General features: G+C 34.0%; 1 protein-coding gene across 6 annotated transcripts in view; it reads right to left on the reverse strand.

The window, feature by feature from the left end:
- Window positions 1-17,864, reverse strand: part of ine (solute carrier family 6 member inebriated) — a 33,086-nt gene extending 15,222 nt beyond the window's left edge. Inside the window, exons 1-3 of one of the 6 annotated variants that reach the window (XM_031983657.2) lie at window positions 17,505-17,864; window positions 15,373-16,186; window positions 4,695-4,885 (exon numbers count right to left, since the gene is read on the reverse strand). In XM_031983657.2, coding sequence (XP_031839517.2) covers window positions 4,695-4,885; window positions 15,373-16,172 — 991 coding nt within the window. In that variant the 5' untranslated portion in view covers window positions 16,173-16,186; window positions 17,505-17,864. Of the gene's footprint in view, window positions 1-4,694; window positions 4,886-11,358; window positions 11,538-12,290; window positions 15,308-15,372; window positions 16,187-17,504 lie in introns of those variants that run through there. The other 5 variants (XM_031983663.2, XM_031983662.2, XM_031983661.2 and 2 more) reach the window with 5 other exon arrangements.
- Between the last annotated feature and the right edge of the window lie 1,062 nt (window positions 17,865-18,926).

Raw genomic sequence — 18,926 nt, forward strand, 5'->3', positions numbered from 1 at the left:
TGGAAATAATTATTACTGACTTGGTATCATAGTACTAATGTTACACTATTATCTAGTTAATCATGTTATTGAATACTTTTATTCCATATTAATTTTTTTATTGTAATTGCCTTCTAAGCAATTTGGAAGCTTCGGTTATTGTTAATCACCGCGGTAGTCAACGTGTTAACGCTGCTTAACCCTTTGTGATACGTAACTATCTCTTTGAAAATGTTTAAAAATGTTTGAAATATTTCAACACCTTTATTTCTTAAGTATAATCGATACTCTTACTTTGTTATTAATTATGTATTGAACGAAGAAAGACATTCTAGGCATATTATATGTGTATGTTTTCTTTAAAGTATAATAATTGGTAACAGAAGACTAATATTTAATTTGAATTCATAAAAATTGAGTATATATTTATGGTTCTTAAATTCTGTTTAAAATCTTTACTGTGAATCATTATTAGTCATTTTTTTATTTTTATTCATTAGCATTCAATGAGATTTATATCAGTAGATTTGGATGATATACCAAATTGTTTCATTATTAAATTATGCAACAACCATTTCATGATACCATTTATCGCTAGATATAGATTATTTTTATTGATTAAAATTCTCTTTAAAAATAACAAGGAAATCCTTTAAGCCATCGCATCGTTAATAAATTGTAAACAGTTCACTTCTGATATGCTTACACGGCTCCAAATTGTGACACTGTCCTACGCATAAAAATTAAATGAAAACTTCGATCATACTCTGTTTGTGTATATGTATATAGATTCAAAAACTATAGTTCTCCTATTTAAATGAAAACTATTATATTTACATTCGCCTTTGAATATTACGTGCATTCTGCAAATTGTTATTATTGAAAAAAATTTGTCTTGACAGAGCAACTATTGTAACAAGCTTTTTTCATTCCATTGCAGACCGTTTGACGTACTGTTTTATATCACAAGAGTAATTTTTCTAAGCGACTGAGCTTCCTTCCTCTACTTCGTAATTAAATCGCGAATTGCAAGTGGTATTTCTACGTCGAAGAAATATTTTGGGAGATGACTGTTTGATACAAAAGTGTGTACGAATCGGTGTATATCCGTTCGGGAAACGATTTTCTGATTATGTTACATTCATGCGTATTTTACATATCTTGCGGTTTCTTTAACACGTTAAGCGCCACGAGAATCTTGAACGTTTTATACATGATTTGTTTCTTCGTAGCAAAGATAAATAGGAACAATTATTAACTATTTGGCATTAGAATTTCTTACATTACACTATTGTTAACTTATTTATGTTATTAAATATTTTTAACCGACAGCAGTCATCTTGTATATTGTAAATTCTTTCAAGCAATTCAGAAACGTCGATCATCGGTGACCGACATGGCATTTAATGTGTTAATTTGCATTTTGTGTATTCAATAAATGTATTAATTATTAAAAACCCAACACTTTTCTATTTGTTCAAATGGCAGAGTAAATTGTGGTTGCTTTTGAATTATTTTGCCAAGCTTTTTCTTAAATATTTTTTAGTAACATGGTAATGTGTGAGCTCCTACATAATTATTAGGCTATATATTTTACACTTTATGCTTACACGGACCTTCAAAAAATGAAATAGAGTTTAATTCTTGTTTATAGAGGTTTTAATTTACGAAGACTAATGTTATAAAAAATACAATTCTATTGTACCTCAATTTCACAACCCTTGCCCGCAATAAATTTAATTTGCACAAAAATTGATAGGAAACACATATTAGGTTAAGAGATATGAACAAAAAGTGCCCTCTATTTGAATATAACACGAATATTGTTAACTTTCAGCCCATAAAAAATTGATGGTTTGATAATGCTGTTTTACGTAACAGAATATTGATGTTATTATTTATTCATTGGTCCTTGATTGAAATATTATTTTACAATCTAATGTCATAAAAATAAATACTGAACTCGAAGCTTTGTAATCATACATACATACTAAGAATATTGAAAAACAAGATTAGAAATAAGAATGCTATGGTTAGTCATTCACGATAAATGAACATTTAAAATATGAACTATGGACCTCACGAACATTAATCAAGTAGTTATTTCGAAGAATCGTTATAAAAAACTTTCAATATCAATAAATACAATTAATAATATGACATCCTGATTATTTTTATGTTCACTAATGATCTTAATTTTCATATTTGTAGTTAAAATACGTAACTGTAATTACTGTTCCTATAATTCGAAGGAAATCTACATTCCACGAAGTGATTAACGTGTTTAAACTGTGCAGCTCTCGAGGAACAAAGGTTTTACTGCAAAAATGATTTCTTTGAATATCCAGCATAGCTTCCCACCGATTATATGCAATAATGTAATCTTTACGGCACGGTGGAATTTTATCAATGAATATACGATTCTTTTGAAAAAAGTCATATATCCTGGCCAGAACATTCTTTCCCATTAACGATCGGTTACAATACAAACAACAAATGTGTCCTCTTATCGCAGATACACTAATCGCAGCAAACATAAGTGTGCCAGAATCATATCTGGCACGTACAAATTTGTTTTGTACGACCATCTGTTCGGCATGTCGTAACAAAGCCGTTCGTGTGGTGAATACAGTAACCTATCTTCTGTACTATGACACGAGAAATTGCCAGTGAATTGTTAGATATATCTGTTTTGTTACTATCGATTAGACTCCGGATTATGATAACACTGTGATCTTCACATTGAAACACTTTGAAATGATCTGGCATATAAAGATTATCTCTATGTAGATATCACGTATTAGATTACTTGCATACCCAGTTCACTATTCTTTATTATGTATAAAAAAATTAATTCTGTTGATGTGCTGATAGTAAAGATTCTATAGAATTCATAAAATTCAATACTATTCCTCTTCTATGGCTCGTTAGAAATTAATAGTCTTCTATTTAAATGTATCTTTGTAATTTTGTTTTGCATTTTCTATAGATTTTATAGTTTATTTAACACTAGATTTTCGGAACAAGTCAATTTGACTTTTATTGAATTTTATAAACATTATTTGGTAAATATTTGAGTTGATTTTATTTGGCCCAGTTACGCGAATATGTATCCCAATTGTCTACTTTTAAACCTCTAATTTCCAAAATTTAAGTGAACGAATATCAATTTTTCTAAAAGCTATAGAATAAACTGTACAATAAATGTCCGTAAATTTAGTGTTAAATATTGAGACAGATAATGAAAATACCAGATAATTAAAAGGTAATTAAAATTTCGACTATAGAATTAACACGTTGAATACCATACGATTTCACGTAGCAAAATACACAAAATCAAAACAATATAATATCAAATTATTTCATGGAATCGTTTTATTATTATTGCACGTTTATCTTGTCGAATGTCACCGCATTACGTAGCATTATTTATCATATTAATTATAATCTGAATTATGGTAATTCGATTTGGCCGGGGGTCACCAGTAACACCTATGGCATTCAACGTGTTAATTATGTTCATAGAATAAATAATTTCATCATTCAAATATTCATTTTTGCTAAAAAAGAAGCATGTTTTATTTGGTTACAAATCCATATGAACATTGAATTTAATTAATTTTTTTAATTATTTTTGTAATGTATTCAGGAATAGACAAGAATAATATAAGTTTTATTACGCATCTCTATAAAACTGTCTATTTGAATAAACACCCGCAGGTCAGTAATAACTGCAATTAGCTCGCGTATTAAATGAAACTCTTGAAATTCAATCGAAATGGATTTATACGTTAGTGTTTGAGGATGAAAATGGGAAATCCATGTTCATACTGCCAATTGTTACCATTTTAGCGACACTTAACAACAGAACTAACGAGCGTTTAATGCGATTGATGTGTAATCCCTATAAAAATTATAACAATAGATTACTTTTGGCTTCTCTAGATATTCATTACCGCATTTAAGTGAAATTATTTATTTTCAAAATTATGCGAAACAAAAATACCAAAACCAGTCATTTTGAAATCAGTTCTAGTCGTAACATTAGATTTACGGACATTTACTAGACAGTTTGTTCTATTGCTGTTAGAGAAATTAATATTCGTTCATTAAGATTTTGGAAATTAATTGTTTAAAAGTAGATAATTGGGATACATATTTGTGTGTCTACGTCAATCAAAGTGGACCCAAGCATTATCAAATAATGTTTACAAAATTCAATATGAATCAAATTGACTCGTTTTGTAAATCTGGTGATAAGTAGGGTAAGTCGAGGAGAGATAGCTCATATTTTTTAAAAGCAACTGCTACATCATAAATATTTTTGATACCTACCGAAAAATCAAAAATATCAACGACAACAAATATACGTATAGAAGAATAATAGTTAAATAGGTTTTGTACACGATTCAATATAATACCATTCAAGAAAATTTAAAATATTTGACAATCTTGATGAAATCAGGTTACCTCACTTGGTACTGTATAATAATGAGTAGACTGCGGGTTTTTATGCATTTACGAGGAAAGTGTAAAAGTACACAGGCTGGATTACGAGAAAATATATAAAACAACCAAAATGCAGTACTTTTTATATTTGTTAGGAAAACTGTTTTCCATTGTAATTATAATTTTCCACTAACGTTTCGAAAGTCTAAATTTGCATAAAAATCCGCTGTCTAATAATAAGTGTAAAAATCTATTTGGCTACTCACCACCGCCACTTTTGTAGCATAGGTAAGGAAACCTCCAAACATTACCGAGACCAACAGAGTAACCGATACAAGCAAGGACAAATTGCACTTTGTTGGCCCAGTGCGGTCGTCTCGGTTGTCTGTAGTCCCCTGGGTCTTCGGCATCTGCATCGTCAAAGCTGGTACACACAGACAGATCATCCTCAAATGATCTGGAATCAGATCGATTTGGGTCATTAATGTGATCGTTGTTTAGACACGTGTACGCATAACGCACAACATTATCGCGACACCGTGTGATTAATTCCCAAGTGCTACAGTTTGTATATCAGAACGCCAAAAATTTTGATTTATTGTATTTTCAGTCGTGCTTGACTTGCAACGTTGAAACATTATGTTCCTTCCAGTTAGACTATAATATTCACTCATTGAAATGATGGATTACATTTCTGTTTCTGTTTTAGTATTGATTTATAATTTGTCAGTAGTCTGAGGGATCAACTATAGCGCTTAAGGGTTAAATGGAGTTTCTCATGGTTGATTGACTAACTGTTTACACGATTCATTAGGGGCGAGTTCAGATTTATTGGAAATATAAGTTATTAGATAAATAGTATGATAAGTTTAGAAATTAAATGCGTTATTGCTTTGGTTCTTCTAATTGATAGTGCGATCTTAGAAACTATTGATTGCGTAATACCAACTACATTTTGAACTCAATAAATTTCTTGTTGTTGTAGATTTAGTTTTTGAGGTACTAAATTGTTACTTTATGAAGTATCTTATATAATAACAATATACTGCATCTGTGAAATGCTAATTTTCATTTTTTACTTTCTGTTATAAATCAAAAGAGTAAAGCATCAATGGATATTTTCTCTAAATTATTGATATATTACTATTCCGTTTCTTTTTACTAACATAAAATTATTTATTATTATTTAATGACTAATTATAATTTAACCATAAATGCCAAACAATTTTTCTTCTAGCTATAGATATATTTATATAATTTATGTAAATATATTGATACATATAAATGTATGTCGTCTTTTCGTTTTCTTATTCCGTTAAATACACATAGTCCTTTAATGGCTTCGAGAGGCTTCATTTTGTCATTGTTTATGAGAGGTTAAAAATAATCCGCTATTAACTGAAAGGCGGCCTGTCCGATAAAAGTTGATTGGCATAAATACGATTAACGTACATAATAAGCGGTTTTAGATCAACTTAGTATCAACAGAAAGGATGAATAGGTATTTGAAATACATTTCAGACAGTCTTAAAACGAAATTCGATTCGCTTGATCGAACTACGTTCCACAACTGAAATATACTCAAATGAAAATAAACATTAAAAGAACAACGTGGAATCGTAAAATAAATAGAATCCACTAAAATTGTCAATCATTAAAAATTGTATGTGCCAGACGATATTTACAAGTAATAATAAGAAATTTAATCGACATTTTAATATTCTACAAGATAACAAGTTTTAATGATTACAACTGAAATAATTGAAACTGTCAATTGAAACTTAATAGCTGAATTCTTTCTAATTATTCCAGAGTGATGAAGAAATTAATTAAATTTACATTTCCCAAAATTCTTACAAAATATTGTCTCAATCTATTTATAATAATTTCTTAAATTGTTTTTAATTGTCACTTTATGTAGCTCGATCTTTATTTTTCTAATTTACGCTATTTGTGTTCAATTTTGTGCAGAATTTTAACACGCCGTTATTAACACACTGAAAATTGTACAAAAACTGTATTCTCTATAGTAAATTTTATTTAATGTTACTCTGTGATACGTTTATAAATTTTTATTACATTTCCTGCACCTTTCACTAACATATACGTGAGAATTATTTCTGATTTCCCTGTAAACTTGACGATCAGGTAGTAATTTTAAATACTCATTCTGTTATTTGGATTTTCAATATTGTGAATTTAGCATTGTATATAAAAGCTTTACATTTTAATTCATTGGAAAAATTAACGTATTCCTAAAAGTTAAAATCTTTATTTAAATATTGTTCGAAATATTCATGTTTTTTCAATTGCGCATATAAATGTCCAGATTATTTTCAACGATACGTCCATAATTCATATATATTTATTTAAAACTAAAATATAGGTGAACCTGGCTTTTTGTCAAAGTTTCCTTTTAATTTTTTCCTTTTTCATTCCTTTCTAAAAATCATTTCCATCAATTTTTTATTATTTTATTATTTTTCTATAGTAACCAACTTGCATAAAAAAGATACTATTACCCCTGACTGATCCCACCTTGTTTGCTGAAGATTAACACTAAAGCTATCATATGTATTAAAATGATCTATTCCTAATTCCTTCTTTTATAATTACTGCAAAGGTAAACATATTTCCGTGAGAAATGATTAAAAGTGCTGATATAGTTATATCTAAACTGAAATATAAGCCAATTACAGCCATAACCCATCACATTCGAGAAGTGACTGGCAGTCACTATTTAATTCAACGCAGCAGAAAATTTTAAATTCAATATTAAATTTTGTTATACCGCATCAATATACAAAACATTGAAATAAAATAAATCTGCCCATTAATTCATGCAAAATTTTTCATTATGTTAGTTATAAGAAATACCATTGACATTTCATCAGAAAGTAATGAATGTTTATAATGAAAAATATTGTCGAGTGTAAAGAGTGAATAAGTGCATTCTTATAGTTTTTGTAATGAAATTTTCAATAGTCAGTTTAAGTGCTTGGTAGTGTTACTGCTAAATCGATCTTATAAAAAAAAACATCGTTTCGTTTATGGTGTGACTTAATATTTAAGGTAAATGCGATTACCATACGACACGTACGATGAACAAGAAATTATGCAAGTCATTGCATATTTATCGACCACTCGATACACGTATCGCCTGTCGATTCTCGGAGTGACACGCCTTCTATCAAACGTGTCTATCATAATATTTCCCCGCGGCGCATTACTCGAGCCTTCCGTCGAGAGGAAAAGTGAGAAACGTCGCTTTTCATCTCAACCGACGTGACATCCACGAAATTTTTCTTTTTCCGCTAGTAATACCGTTTGCGAAACCAACGAGTAAACCTAAGATGACCAGACGTCTCGACTTCTCGAGATTTATGCATATTTTAGTATTTTACCGCAATATCTCGATTTTTATCATTTGATATTAACTCTTTACGGATGAGGATTTATATATCTCAAATTCTTTTCATGAAACAGTGAATTATGTAGGAATTTTCAAATTAAGATTTTGAAATCTTTAAATTTTTTAAATTCAAGTGTGCATTGAAATCTTAACTAGTAGAAAAAGGAAATAACGCATTAATCTCTCGTTATTTGAATAATTAAATTATTCATTTGCGGTTCTCGATTTTAAGTATCAAAAAATATAGTTTATTTTGAATATTAATAATTTTGTTAAATTTATTAATTTTATTTAATTTCATTAATATTGAATATTCATCATTTCTAACTTTTACGTATTGGTTTATGCGACCGTCACAGTTGAATGCCGAAACATTTCTATTATTCCGTATCATTTTACTGTTTTAGCAAGGGATATAGACATAAAAAGTCCATTATATTTGCGCAGATCACAAATGGGTTTATTGACCACATCGGTTAACGCCACGTTTCCAATTTTTTCAAATTTTATCATCGAATCGCTTGATTGATTCTTAATTTTGTATATTTCAAATAAATTTCCTTATTATTGGGTTTAGTACCATCAAATGACAAAAATTATTTTGCCCCTAGTAAAATTGCAATAATAATAAATATTGTGTCAAGGACACACTATTTTATGCAGTTTACATGTTCATTAGATTAAATTTACACCTGTAATTATGAAGTAAAACGTTTTCTATGATATTCATATAATTTTTCATTTACACTTTAACGTATTATTTACTTTTGCTATTAAGCTTGCGTAACATTTCACTTTTGACAATTTGGAGAAACGCAAAGAAATGTTCCGTTTCACTTTAAGTACAAATTCACATTGAAGATAATAAATTGGTAATAAGAACGAACGATCTATATTTAAATTATTACAACATGTATAAGGGACACTTCTTCCTTCGTTTTTACTTAGTTCTGGTTTAACCAGCGAACAGTTGAGAACTTTTCTTTTTATTTCTTATTGTTAGAAATTCTATGTAAGAATTTGTTTTGTTCAATGCTTAATATAATTTTCAATATGAATTTGGTCTAGTACGATATGTTTTGTTATATGATGATACGTCCCGTTGTGTTAAACGTTGTTATTCGTATTTATTAGGTAAAATTCTGTTCCAAGTACTTATATCGTCACTGAAATAATCCAACACTTACAATAGCGTAGATCGAGGCGCATTGGACCACGCAATGAATCGGATTGAAACAAGAATCCAGGTATTTTTTGTATCACAAATTATATTTCTCACTTTTTGATGCTTATTTGTTAAAGGAAGATTAACATATTTTTCCCATTTTTCATCGTTAACGTTCAAGTACTTTATTTCACTGATGTCAAACAGAAAATGATCCGATTCGCCACGATCTAACTTATTAAAAAAACGTCGGAACTTTTGTATCAACCCAATAGTTTTCACAAATGAATTTCAGTTGCATCAGTTCGGTCGCCTATACAAAACGCCGTTGTCTCTGGTCAAGAATGTTTTAACGCCGTCTAAGGATCCCAGAGATCATCTGGCAGCTTATCCCAGTGATTTATCGGAACTGTTAGGTCGATGTAAAAAATTCACCGCGTGGTCTATCCGCGGTGCCGATACAACGATAGTCAAGAGAAAAGGAGATCGGAGCCCTTATTGTGATTAACGATCGCGGGATGCAGGCCCGCAAATGAAGGACCTTGACACTCGGTATATTATATAAGCGGCTGAAATGAAGAAGAATTTTTACGAGTTTATCGCGACCCCGCGAGTTTGCGACACGGCAGATGTAAAAACGATGTCGCGCTATGACGGCGAGAGTTATGGCAATTGACAAAGCCGGATAATAAATACGGCGCACCTGTGTAAATTCCTGGATATTTCGCAATACGAAAACAATGCGTAATGGCCGTTCGCGCGGTCGAACAACAATGGTAAGTTATTGCGCTGACCGTTATTGCTAACTAAATTTTGGTCGAGAGATATGACGCTTATGCGGCCGTAGCGCCGGTAAATGATTGCAAATCAGTTTCTAAATAGCTCGGATGCCTTGCCTCTTGTTTTATTTGTGAAACTTTATTGTTCCGATGGACTCGGCCCATAGAGTTCGTTTTCACTTTTTTCGAATTATTTACGCGAGGTCTTAGGAAAATGGTAAATAAACGAAGAAGTAGCAGATGAAGTATTCTATGAAGTATTTTCTTTCATTGATAATAAAATTATTAACCCTTTGAGCGCCACGGGAATCTTCATGCATATTCGGGAAATGCCAGACAATTTTAAACAAAGATGCACGATTATAAAAATTTACATTTTGATTAATTTTGATCTAAAGTTCATACAATTTTTACACAATACTAAAAACATATTAGACTTCCTTTAATGTTAATAAAATTTAAAAAAATATATTCCATGATATTGCTGTCGCTATCGTATTCACTGTTTGAACCCATTTTGTGGGGTGTGAAAGAGTTCATTGCAAATATTATTTTAAAGCATTAACCTGATATGAAAATAAACTAAATATACCTGTCATCCGATATTTGAAAATATAATTCTCGTTATCAATACGTTAACACGAATGTTTCATACTAAGTTAAAAAGATAGCTAATCAGCCATTATATATTACACGCATTACGATATTTAAAATAAAATGGAAGTGCTTTTATAAATCTACATATGTACATTAGATATTGGCGTTGTTTTCGTAAAACAAAATTGACTTTTTAATGAGCTATGGTATTCAAAACTTCGAGCGAAATATATCGCTCTTGGCAGTCAAACGGTTAATAATAGAAATTACGAGACCACATAAGAAATTTGATGAAATTTTAAGAATGTAAACATACTAAAGGATGCAGTTAAATTTTTATCAAAGAGAAAGGTAAGTGTTAATTAACTGGCTGCGTTCTTCACGTCAATTTTTTTAGATTATCGATATGCAATAGTACCTGTCAAACTTTCACGAATAATTAAGTCCAATTGTGCGAATCATTAGTTCACTTGGAGTTGAATGAAGCAAAAAAACTTCTCTGTGGTTCGATAATAATATCTACTTCTACTTCTTAAGTTTCATTCGTGAAATATATAAATCAGTCGTGAAAAAATCAAAGGTAAATAAATCTTATCTTTTTACCATAAAGATTAACACACATTATAACCTATGCTATTAAATCCTAAACTGATCGCACATCTTTGGAGAAACTTCACTGAACCATGTTTTGTGTGATAACAAATATTTCTTCCTTACGACAGCGCGATGCAATCAAGCAAAAGAAGACGATCCCGTAAAGGCGAAGCGATTAAAGCGAGTAATTAAACGCGTCGTTCGAAATAGAATTTCCTAAACGCGCCGTACAGAAACTCTGAATGTGGAGCAATGATTACGGCCCTTTAAACGGTCCACTCCGATTTCAATGGAAGAAGCGGGACAGCTACAACAATGTACCGCGTGAACACCTACTTATAACAAAAGTATGGTCTTACATTGTACACCTATTATCCACTTACGTCTCTGGGACAATACGCTGAAATTGCAGACCCTGGATGACATGACCACGCTTCACAAGCAGTTTGGATGTACGCGGCATCTCTTGTCACCGAAATTGTGACTTAGCCCAGCATAACAGCTTGCTTTATGCGATCCCCGTGTTTTAACCCCTTGTACTATTATTTCTTTTGCAACTGTGCTTGATGAAATTGTTTTATCGTTAATATTTTGTTGGAAAAAGAAAGGAATTTCATACTTATCTTACGTCTACGTTTACTCTAATGGTTAACCATCGATAATAAAAATGTAATATTTAATCTCTATTTCTAAAAAATCAAGTAACACTTAGATTTATCGGATTTAGTTTAAAATTTTCATTACACGTCTGACTCGATATTATAAGGCAAAGAGTTAAGCAATTGAACAGTTCTAATAGAAAATAGTGTAACTGCCACAACTGAGAAATTTTCTTTTTCTATTCTTATCTTGTAATATACGATTTCCGTGCAATCGCGTTATTAATGGATTCACTGTTGCTTTACGTTTGATGATTTGTATCGCTCCTATTTTTAGAAGGAGATTAATGAAAAATATTTGGAGGAAATATCTGTCGAAAGTACTTGACACTAAATGCATTAAGAGGTGGCAAATAATCAAGTCAGATTTAACCCTTCGCACTCGAAAGTTTTTTAGTAAAAATATTCAACATTTTCCAATGACAGACACAACATCTTTTTAAAGTAACTAATGAGAAAACGTACATAAATTAAGGAACAGAACTATTTTATTTCAATGTTGCACGTATTGATGCATTATACAAAGCTTAATATTATATATAAATCTTTATAATTTTGTCATATCAAATTAAGTGCTGACTGAGAGTCACCTCTCGAGTAAAAAGAGTTAATTGTGACCATTGATAGGTTCGAGGACGTTGCGTTGAAACGAATACCTTTTTACGGTGCAGCAATATTAAATAGTTTTCAGGTGTTTCAATTTTCCTTTTGCACATAGTTGTGAATAATAGTAATCAACCATAATACTGATAATATTAAAAACTGACATCATTACGATATAAAGTTCAACGTAATCTTAGAAAACTTTCTTTGTTCTACTGATAAAATGATGTTGGCACTTACAACCTTTTGCGTAGGCACTTTTCAATTGTGCTCGTGATAAGGAAGCTTAATCCTCTCGTTTATCAAATTTTTCTAAATCAACGAAGCGAATTCTGGTTTCTATTCTATACAGAAATAATTAACAATTTGTTTTAAGCGTAATTTAAGACAGGTTGCAGTGGCGGACGTGTCAGAAAAAATAGTCTTGATCCGAAAATAATCGTGATTTCATCACAGCGAACTATTCCGGGTCACATTTCGCGAACGAACTGCAGGAGAAATACCGGAGGCCTTATTTTTATGCAATCGAGCGATGAAGAGAACTGTTTCACGCTCGCCTGTTGTTTGGTTTACTCGTTAGACGGTGTTTGCGGAACATGTGATGAACGCGGAACCTTCGCGCAAAGGCCGAGCTTAATTACGACTAAAGGAATCGATGTTTTCACGAACATTCGACTAGAATTGTAATTAGACCGAGGATATGCAAAACTATATTTTTGTGGTTAACACTAGAACTACCGTGCCCGGTTTCACATTCCTTATTTTATAATTATTGATATTTTAAAAGTATTAATCCTTTACGGACGAGTATTTTTTAAACATTTAGAAACTCTTCCTATGAAGAACAGAAAATGTAAGTTTTAAATACTAGAAAAGAGGAAAACCACATATCAATCTTTCATTATTTGAATAATGAAATGATTTATTTGCAGCTTCCGATTTCGGATATGAAAATTTAAAGTCGACATTACAGCGGCACTCGACCGTAAAGGGTTAAAAATATACGAAATGGTTTTGAAAATAAATATTTTTACTTGAATACTATAACGAATATCTGAAGAAATCAAACAAAATGTATTGTTACAATCTTTATAAGGATTACATATCAATCATATTAAATACTCGGTAGTTCTAGTGTTAATACATTGACTGCTTCGTTGGTTACAAATGATCGGAGCTTCGAAATTGTTTAAAGACAATTATAACAGAAAAATTGATATTAAATAAAAACATTTAGTAATAGGAATATTTAGAAAATAGTGTAACCTTTGAACTGCAGTATCCAAAAATTAATAATTAGTTTTAATATTATTTATATTTGCTATGAAAAAATAAATTCGGAATTCTAAATAAGATTTCAAAGTAAGGTAGACTTTGTTACCTTCTATTCATAGTTTCAATGAATTGTTATTCTATTCTTCTTGAAATATCAGAAAGATTCTGAATGCATAAAGACCTACTTAGCAAAGATCGGTCTAGCTACAATTATTCTATTAGTACACGTGTAAAACCATTGTATTCAGTTTCCACGCTATGATGTAACGAGAAGAGTTATAGTAATCGTTTATTCAACGATTCTTCATTGAGAAATGAATTTGAGTTAAGCAATTCCTGTATATCAGCTGCTGTTGAATATTTTTAACATGAGAAGAATTTTAAAACGAAGTTAATCTTTAAAAAAACATTGATACACAAAGATGGATAATTTAAGAAAATAGAAAGATTAAGAAAGAGATTAAGAAAAGAAATGTTTAGTTAAGTAAATAAAATATTGATTATAATTTCATTTGCAGGTTCATAACAGAACTACACTAAAAGTAAACAGTTTGATCGAATTATAATTCTTGTGAAGATAGTCAAGAAATACTCCAGTCACGTATCAGATGTCATATTTACCAAATGAAAATGATAGACAAGATAAATCGCGCGCTATATTGCTGAGGCAACGCTATCTATTTTATCAATAAAGTTAATCCAATAACGAGCATAATTGGTTAAGTCAAACATTACATAGAAATCGAGTCTGGTAGACTTTTTGTAAATAACCACAAGTTTGAAAGCTCCCAATGCAAATCTAAAAACAAACTAAATTCAAAATAATTAATAATAACTCTCTTCAGTAATGAAATTCATCAATAAAACAATACAAATTATTTTCCAATATTAGTGACTGCAATTTTCATCAATGTAAACCTATTCCTACGTCAAGCTTCATGCAACAACATGATATCAATTACAGTCGTAACTTCCACTCGGCAGAAATCTCCACGATCTACATTCCCCAGGTTTCATTCGCGCATCCTCTAAAAAGTCACTGTAGCCACCGAAACAAAACAAGTTAATTCCGTTGCATCTGTTGCTCTTATCCGCGCCGTTCAGTTACATGCGAGTAGCAAACAATAACAATCAATCATCCTCAACTACCATCGCCAATTACCCATTATCACCGAACAACATCTCAATTATAGACCACCCAACGGTCGAGATAACGCCTATCTTATCCCCATCATCGACCTGCTCTCAACCCCATAATCTCTGTGCTACAGTCGCCAAAGTGAATTCGTAAATTAAACTTCTAAAGTAGAACCTAAGCTCTTTAGAAGTGGCACCAATTGATGTCGCATTAACTAGGACCGTATCAAAGGTGTCAATCACAGTTTCGAGTCCTAAGTTGGGCTTATCATAGTTTTATCAATTCGTTTGTCCTGTCACTTGAAACATGTTTACTCTACTCGACCGACTTTACGAAATCGCTGTACTTCTCAATAATTACAGTGGGACCTCGATTATCCGATTGAATCGGGCGACTAACAGCCAAGATAAATGGAGACTCGAGACTAAATTTTTCAAATCTCTCAAACACATTTACAAAGCCGATTGTATGCATTCCGAGATACAATCCGAGAATCCGAATCATCCAGTCTCAAGGTAACCAAGGTTTAACTCAATCTAGACAACAGAAAATAGCGACTCGGTTAATCGAGATCCTACTGTACACCAAATCTACCCTGAAACCTATAACACATGAAAAAGAAAGCAACTGGCGGCAAGTGTCCCGCGGAAAGAAGACGTGAACATGATTCATAGTCCGCTCCTTCGCGGAGACTCGCGCGTTAGGTAATGTGGCTCACTTACGGCGGCGGATGTACCATGTTAAGCAGCTCCGACGGCGACGTAGGAACTCTACGTATCGTGAGCTTCCGGCCGTCGGAAGAGCCCATGCCGATCGACGCTAGGGAACGTATAGACATGGAATCGGGAAACGGCCGCACGTGGGTCTGCCCGTTTCCGTCGGCGAATACAATGGAAGCCCAGCTGGCGGCCGGAGGATGGTGATATTGATGCTGATCCCCGTGTTCGTCCATGGTTGGGTTCGATTTCACGGACCTCACGCTCGAGCAGCGATGCCGTCCACCGTGTGAATCGAATCCCCGACTGAGCTTCAGGACACTTTGAGGTATGTCCCTGTACTGTCTCTCGGTGAAACCCACTTGCTCCCCGGACCTGTGCTGCTGGGGCCGAAGAGACTTTTCGTGGATGCTGCCGCCGCTGTCGTTTCTCGGTATGCCACGCTTCACACCATTGCAATGGAGGTTCGCCGAGCTGGCAGGGGTGACGGTGATCTTGCGGGCCGAGTCGGTGGCGCTCAGCAAACGACCCCTTTCCTCGGACGGTGTGTCCGAGTCGGCGTCGTGTTGATGCTGATGCTGATAGCGACGGTGTCCTGTCCCGGCCGCGTCAGGATCCACGTCGTCCGATACGTCCTCCTCCTCCGGCATCGTGCTCATCTTGCGCACGCAGCTACTCTGCTTGCCGATCACGCTCTGGAGACGGCCGGCGTTGCCGTGCGTGCCCGTGGTAGTCTTGCTGGCCGCGGCACTCGCGTTGCTGCTGTCGTTGCCGTTAACGCCACCGTTGCTGCCCGTGGCATTCATGATGGCATGACGATCTAGCGACAGAGAAGGACACCACCGAGTGAACCAGGCTGCTGAGAGAAGGGACGGAAGGACAAAGAGAGACAGAGCGTGGCGGTGTGGGAAGGGGGTGGGGGGCAAAAAGAAAGAGAGGAATTTACGCAGAATACTTGAGCGGACTTCCGGCAATTTCGTCGGTTGGAGAAGCGCGAAAACATTTGCCGCGTTTCAGACTCCTATCGAGTCCCCGGGTTTATTGCAGAATATTTGCTTCGGGGAGTTTACTTTGCTCGTTTTTTTCTGATTTGTCACTATTGCTTCTGATAACCGCGTCGTTTATCACAAGAATATAAAATTTCTGGAGCATTTCATTTTATTTTCACGGGCGAACATTCGAAGCGCTAGCCTATGTCGAGAGCGGTCACTTATCTCGGTGACAGATCGTCACTGGCAAACCATATTACCATAAAATGTATTTACTCTTATCAGACACGACAGCGCTGATACCAGGCTGCAAACGCGCGAGCACGCGAACGCGACGCTTGTAGCTGAACACCGCGTCGAGATAAAGCTCCGAGCGACGGGATTCGTAATATCGGCGCACAGCGGTCAGCGACGCGTGTTGACCTATAAAAACCGAGGATCGCGCCGATCCGCGAAATTCGACGGCTGTGAACGAAAGTCGTCGGCCGATGATGAATCACGCTGAGGTGAGACGAACGAGTATTTTCTCTTTTCGGGATCTAGTGACGATGAACTCGCGTGACGAACGACGATAGGTGACTTCGGATCGTTTAACACAAAACGACCTATGCACTTCTATAACCGAACGGTAAGACACACCTGTGTTGGTACATTGTTTCTTCGAAAATTGTTAAAATAAAGCAACAATTCTGTTTCGGGAAGCCTTGATAAAATGGTTTTAGAGGTAAGACAGAAAATGCACATATACATTGATACTCTTTTATAAAATTCTTCAAATAAATAAAAAATGTAATTTGATAAAGCTGTAAATAATTTATCTTATTTACTTTAGACATTATTCGCCTTATAATTCTGTATCTTACAAGTTATCTTATAATGATTTATTGATTGACGAATTATGTACCAATAATTAAATCTCTCAAAATAACTGAAGAGATAAGTCAAGGAAGATAAAGATCACAAAGTAATTGAAAAATCAGTTCACCGAATACTTCTAGGTTGTCAAGTGTTAATGAGACGCAAGAATCCACTTGTTGATTATCGGGGGAACGGTAACGAGCGATTTCTCACGTCACAGTTCCACAGGAGCATCGTAAACTATGTGGTACCATTCGAAAGATCGAGATCACGTGTCGCGCAGCGAAGTACCTGTCAGATCGGTGAGGGCCTCGACCGGATTGATCGCATTCCAATGAAGTCACCGAGAGCCATCGATGCACGTATTGCAGCGGTGATAACAGGTGCACACGATCCACGTGGAACCACGAGTGGTCCTCTTCAAAGAAAGTCCTCCTTCAACGAATTTATGTTCCTCTCTGGTCGCAGTTTAGAATGCTCGCGAAAATCAGCACGGGACGGCACGGCACGATCGTCGTCGCGGCTGCACGCGTTGCGGATACGTCAACGTCGCGTCGCGGCGACGTTGTGTACGGGCCGATCTCTCACGTCACCAGCTGTGTGACACACACGCACCGCCTATCGGGTTTTCAATTGAATTCAGTGCCTTCTTGTGGGCACTGCGGGTACTAGTGATACGGGGATCCGGATCCGTTGGGACTTGGTTTACCTGACGTCGGAGAGAGGCTCGGCGCTGACTCGTGAGGCCGAATATCCCTACCATCACCGGCAACACGTGGTTTCCTTACGATTTTCAATTGTAAACGGATCGACGGACGATGTTTTAAGTCGTTCGCATCGTTAGGGTGTGTACACGATCAGCAACGAAAGTATTCGAACGTTGCGCGTTAGAGAGAGATAGTATTGGGTTGATGCAAAGACTTTGGCAGTCGTTGAAGCAAGTAGAAATATCAATGGATTTATTTTTATTTTTGACAGCGTAATATTTTTACAATGATGGGATGGATAAGCTTATAGGAAGATGGGAGAGGATAATAACAACTAATGGAAGTTATGTAACAGATTGAGCCAATAAACATATTTGAAAATCTCGTCTTTTTATTTGTTATAAAGAGACTTTGAAACTTTTGCGTCAGCATAATAAATAAGTAAAGAAGCTGTGATGTGTAATAAATGGAGTATTTTGTGTCTGAAAAAATCTGAGATTTGTTTTTTCGTTAGTAATTAATTGGGACGAAATTATACTGTCTAGTGTTTAGAAAAAAGTGAAATGTTTACATAGGAAATGTTATACAATTTATCTAACTTTAACTAATTAGTTTATTATTGCAAACTATGTCATTGTGATTTTATATTATGATCTCTGTATTTATTTTTATAGTTTAATCATTGCATTATAATAAAAATAAGTTTAGCGATAATGTTTTTCATTCTATCATACGCTGCAGATGAACAATATACAACAACTTAACAGGTTGACTAATACATTAGAAAAACAACAGAAGTCTAATAACATCGAAGTAACATTTGGTAAAATATCAAACGAAATGTTACCATCCAACAGACCCATTACTTTCTCAATTTTGTCGCATCTTAAAAATGTTAATGAAGTTTGTCCCATTCAGTGAATCATCCTGAAAATTAATTTCTGTGTCTGGTAAAAAAGTGATCACCCGAATTTGACCGACTCGGCGGTTAATGTGTTAATACGTG

The sequence above is a fragment of the Nomia melanderi genome, chromosome 1 (genome assembly GCF_051020985.1).
Source record: "Nomia melanderi isolate GNS246 chromosome 1, iyNomMela1, whole genome shotgun sequence".
NCBI classification, from domain to species: domain Eukaryota; kingdom Metazoa; phylum Arthropoda; class Insecta; order Hymenoptera; family Halictidae; genus Nomia; species Nomia melanderi.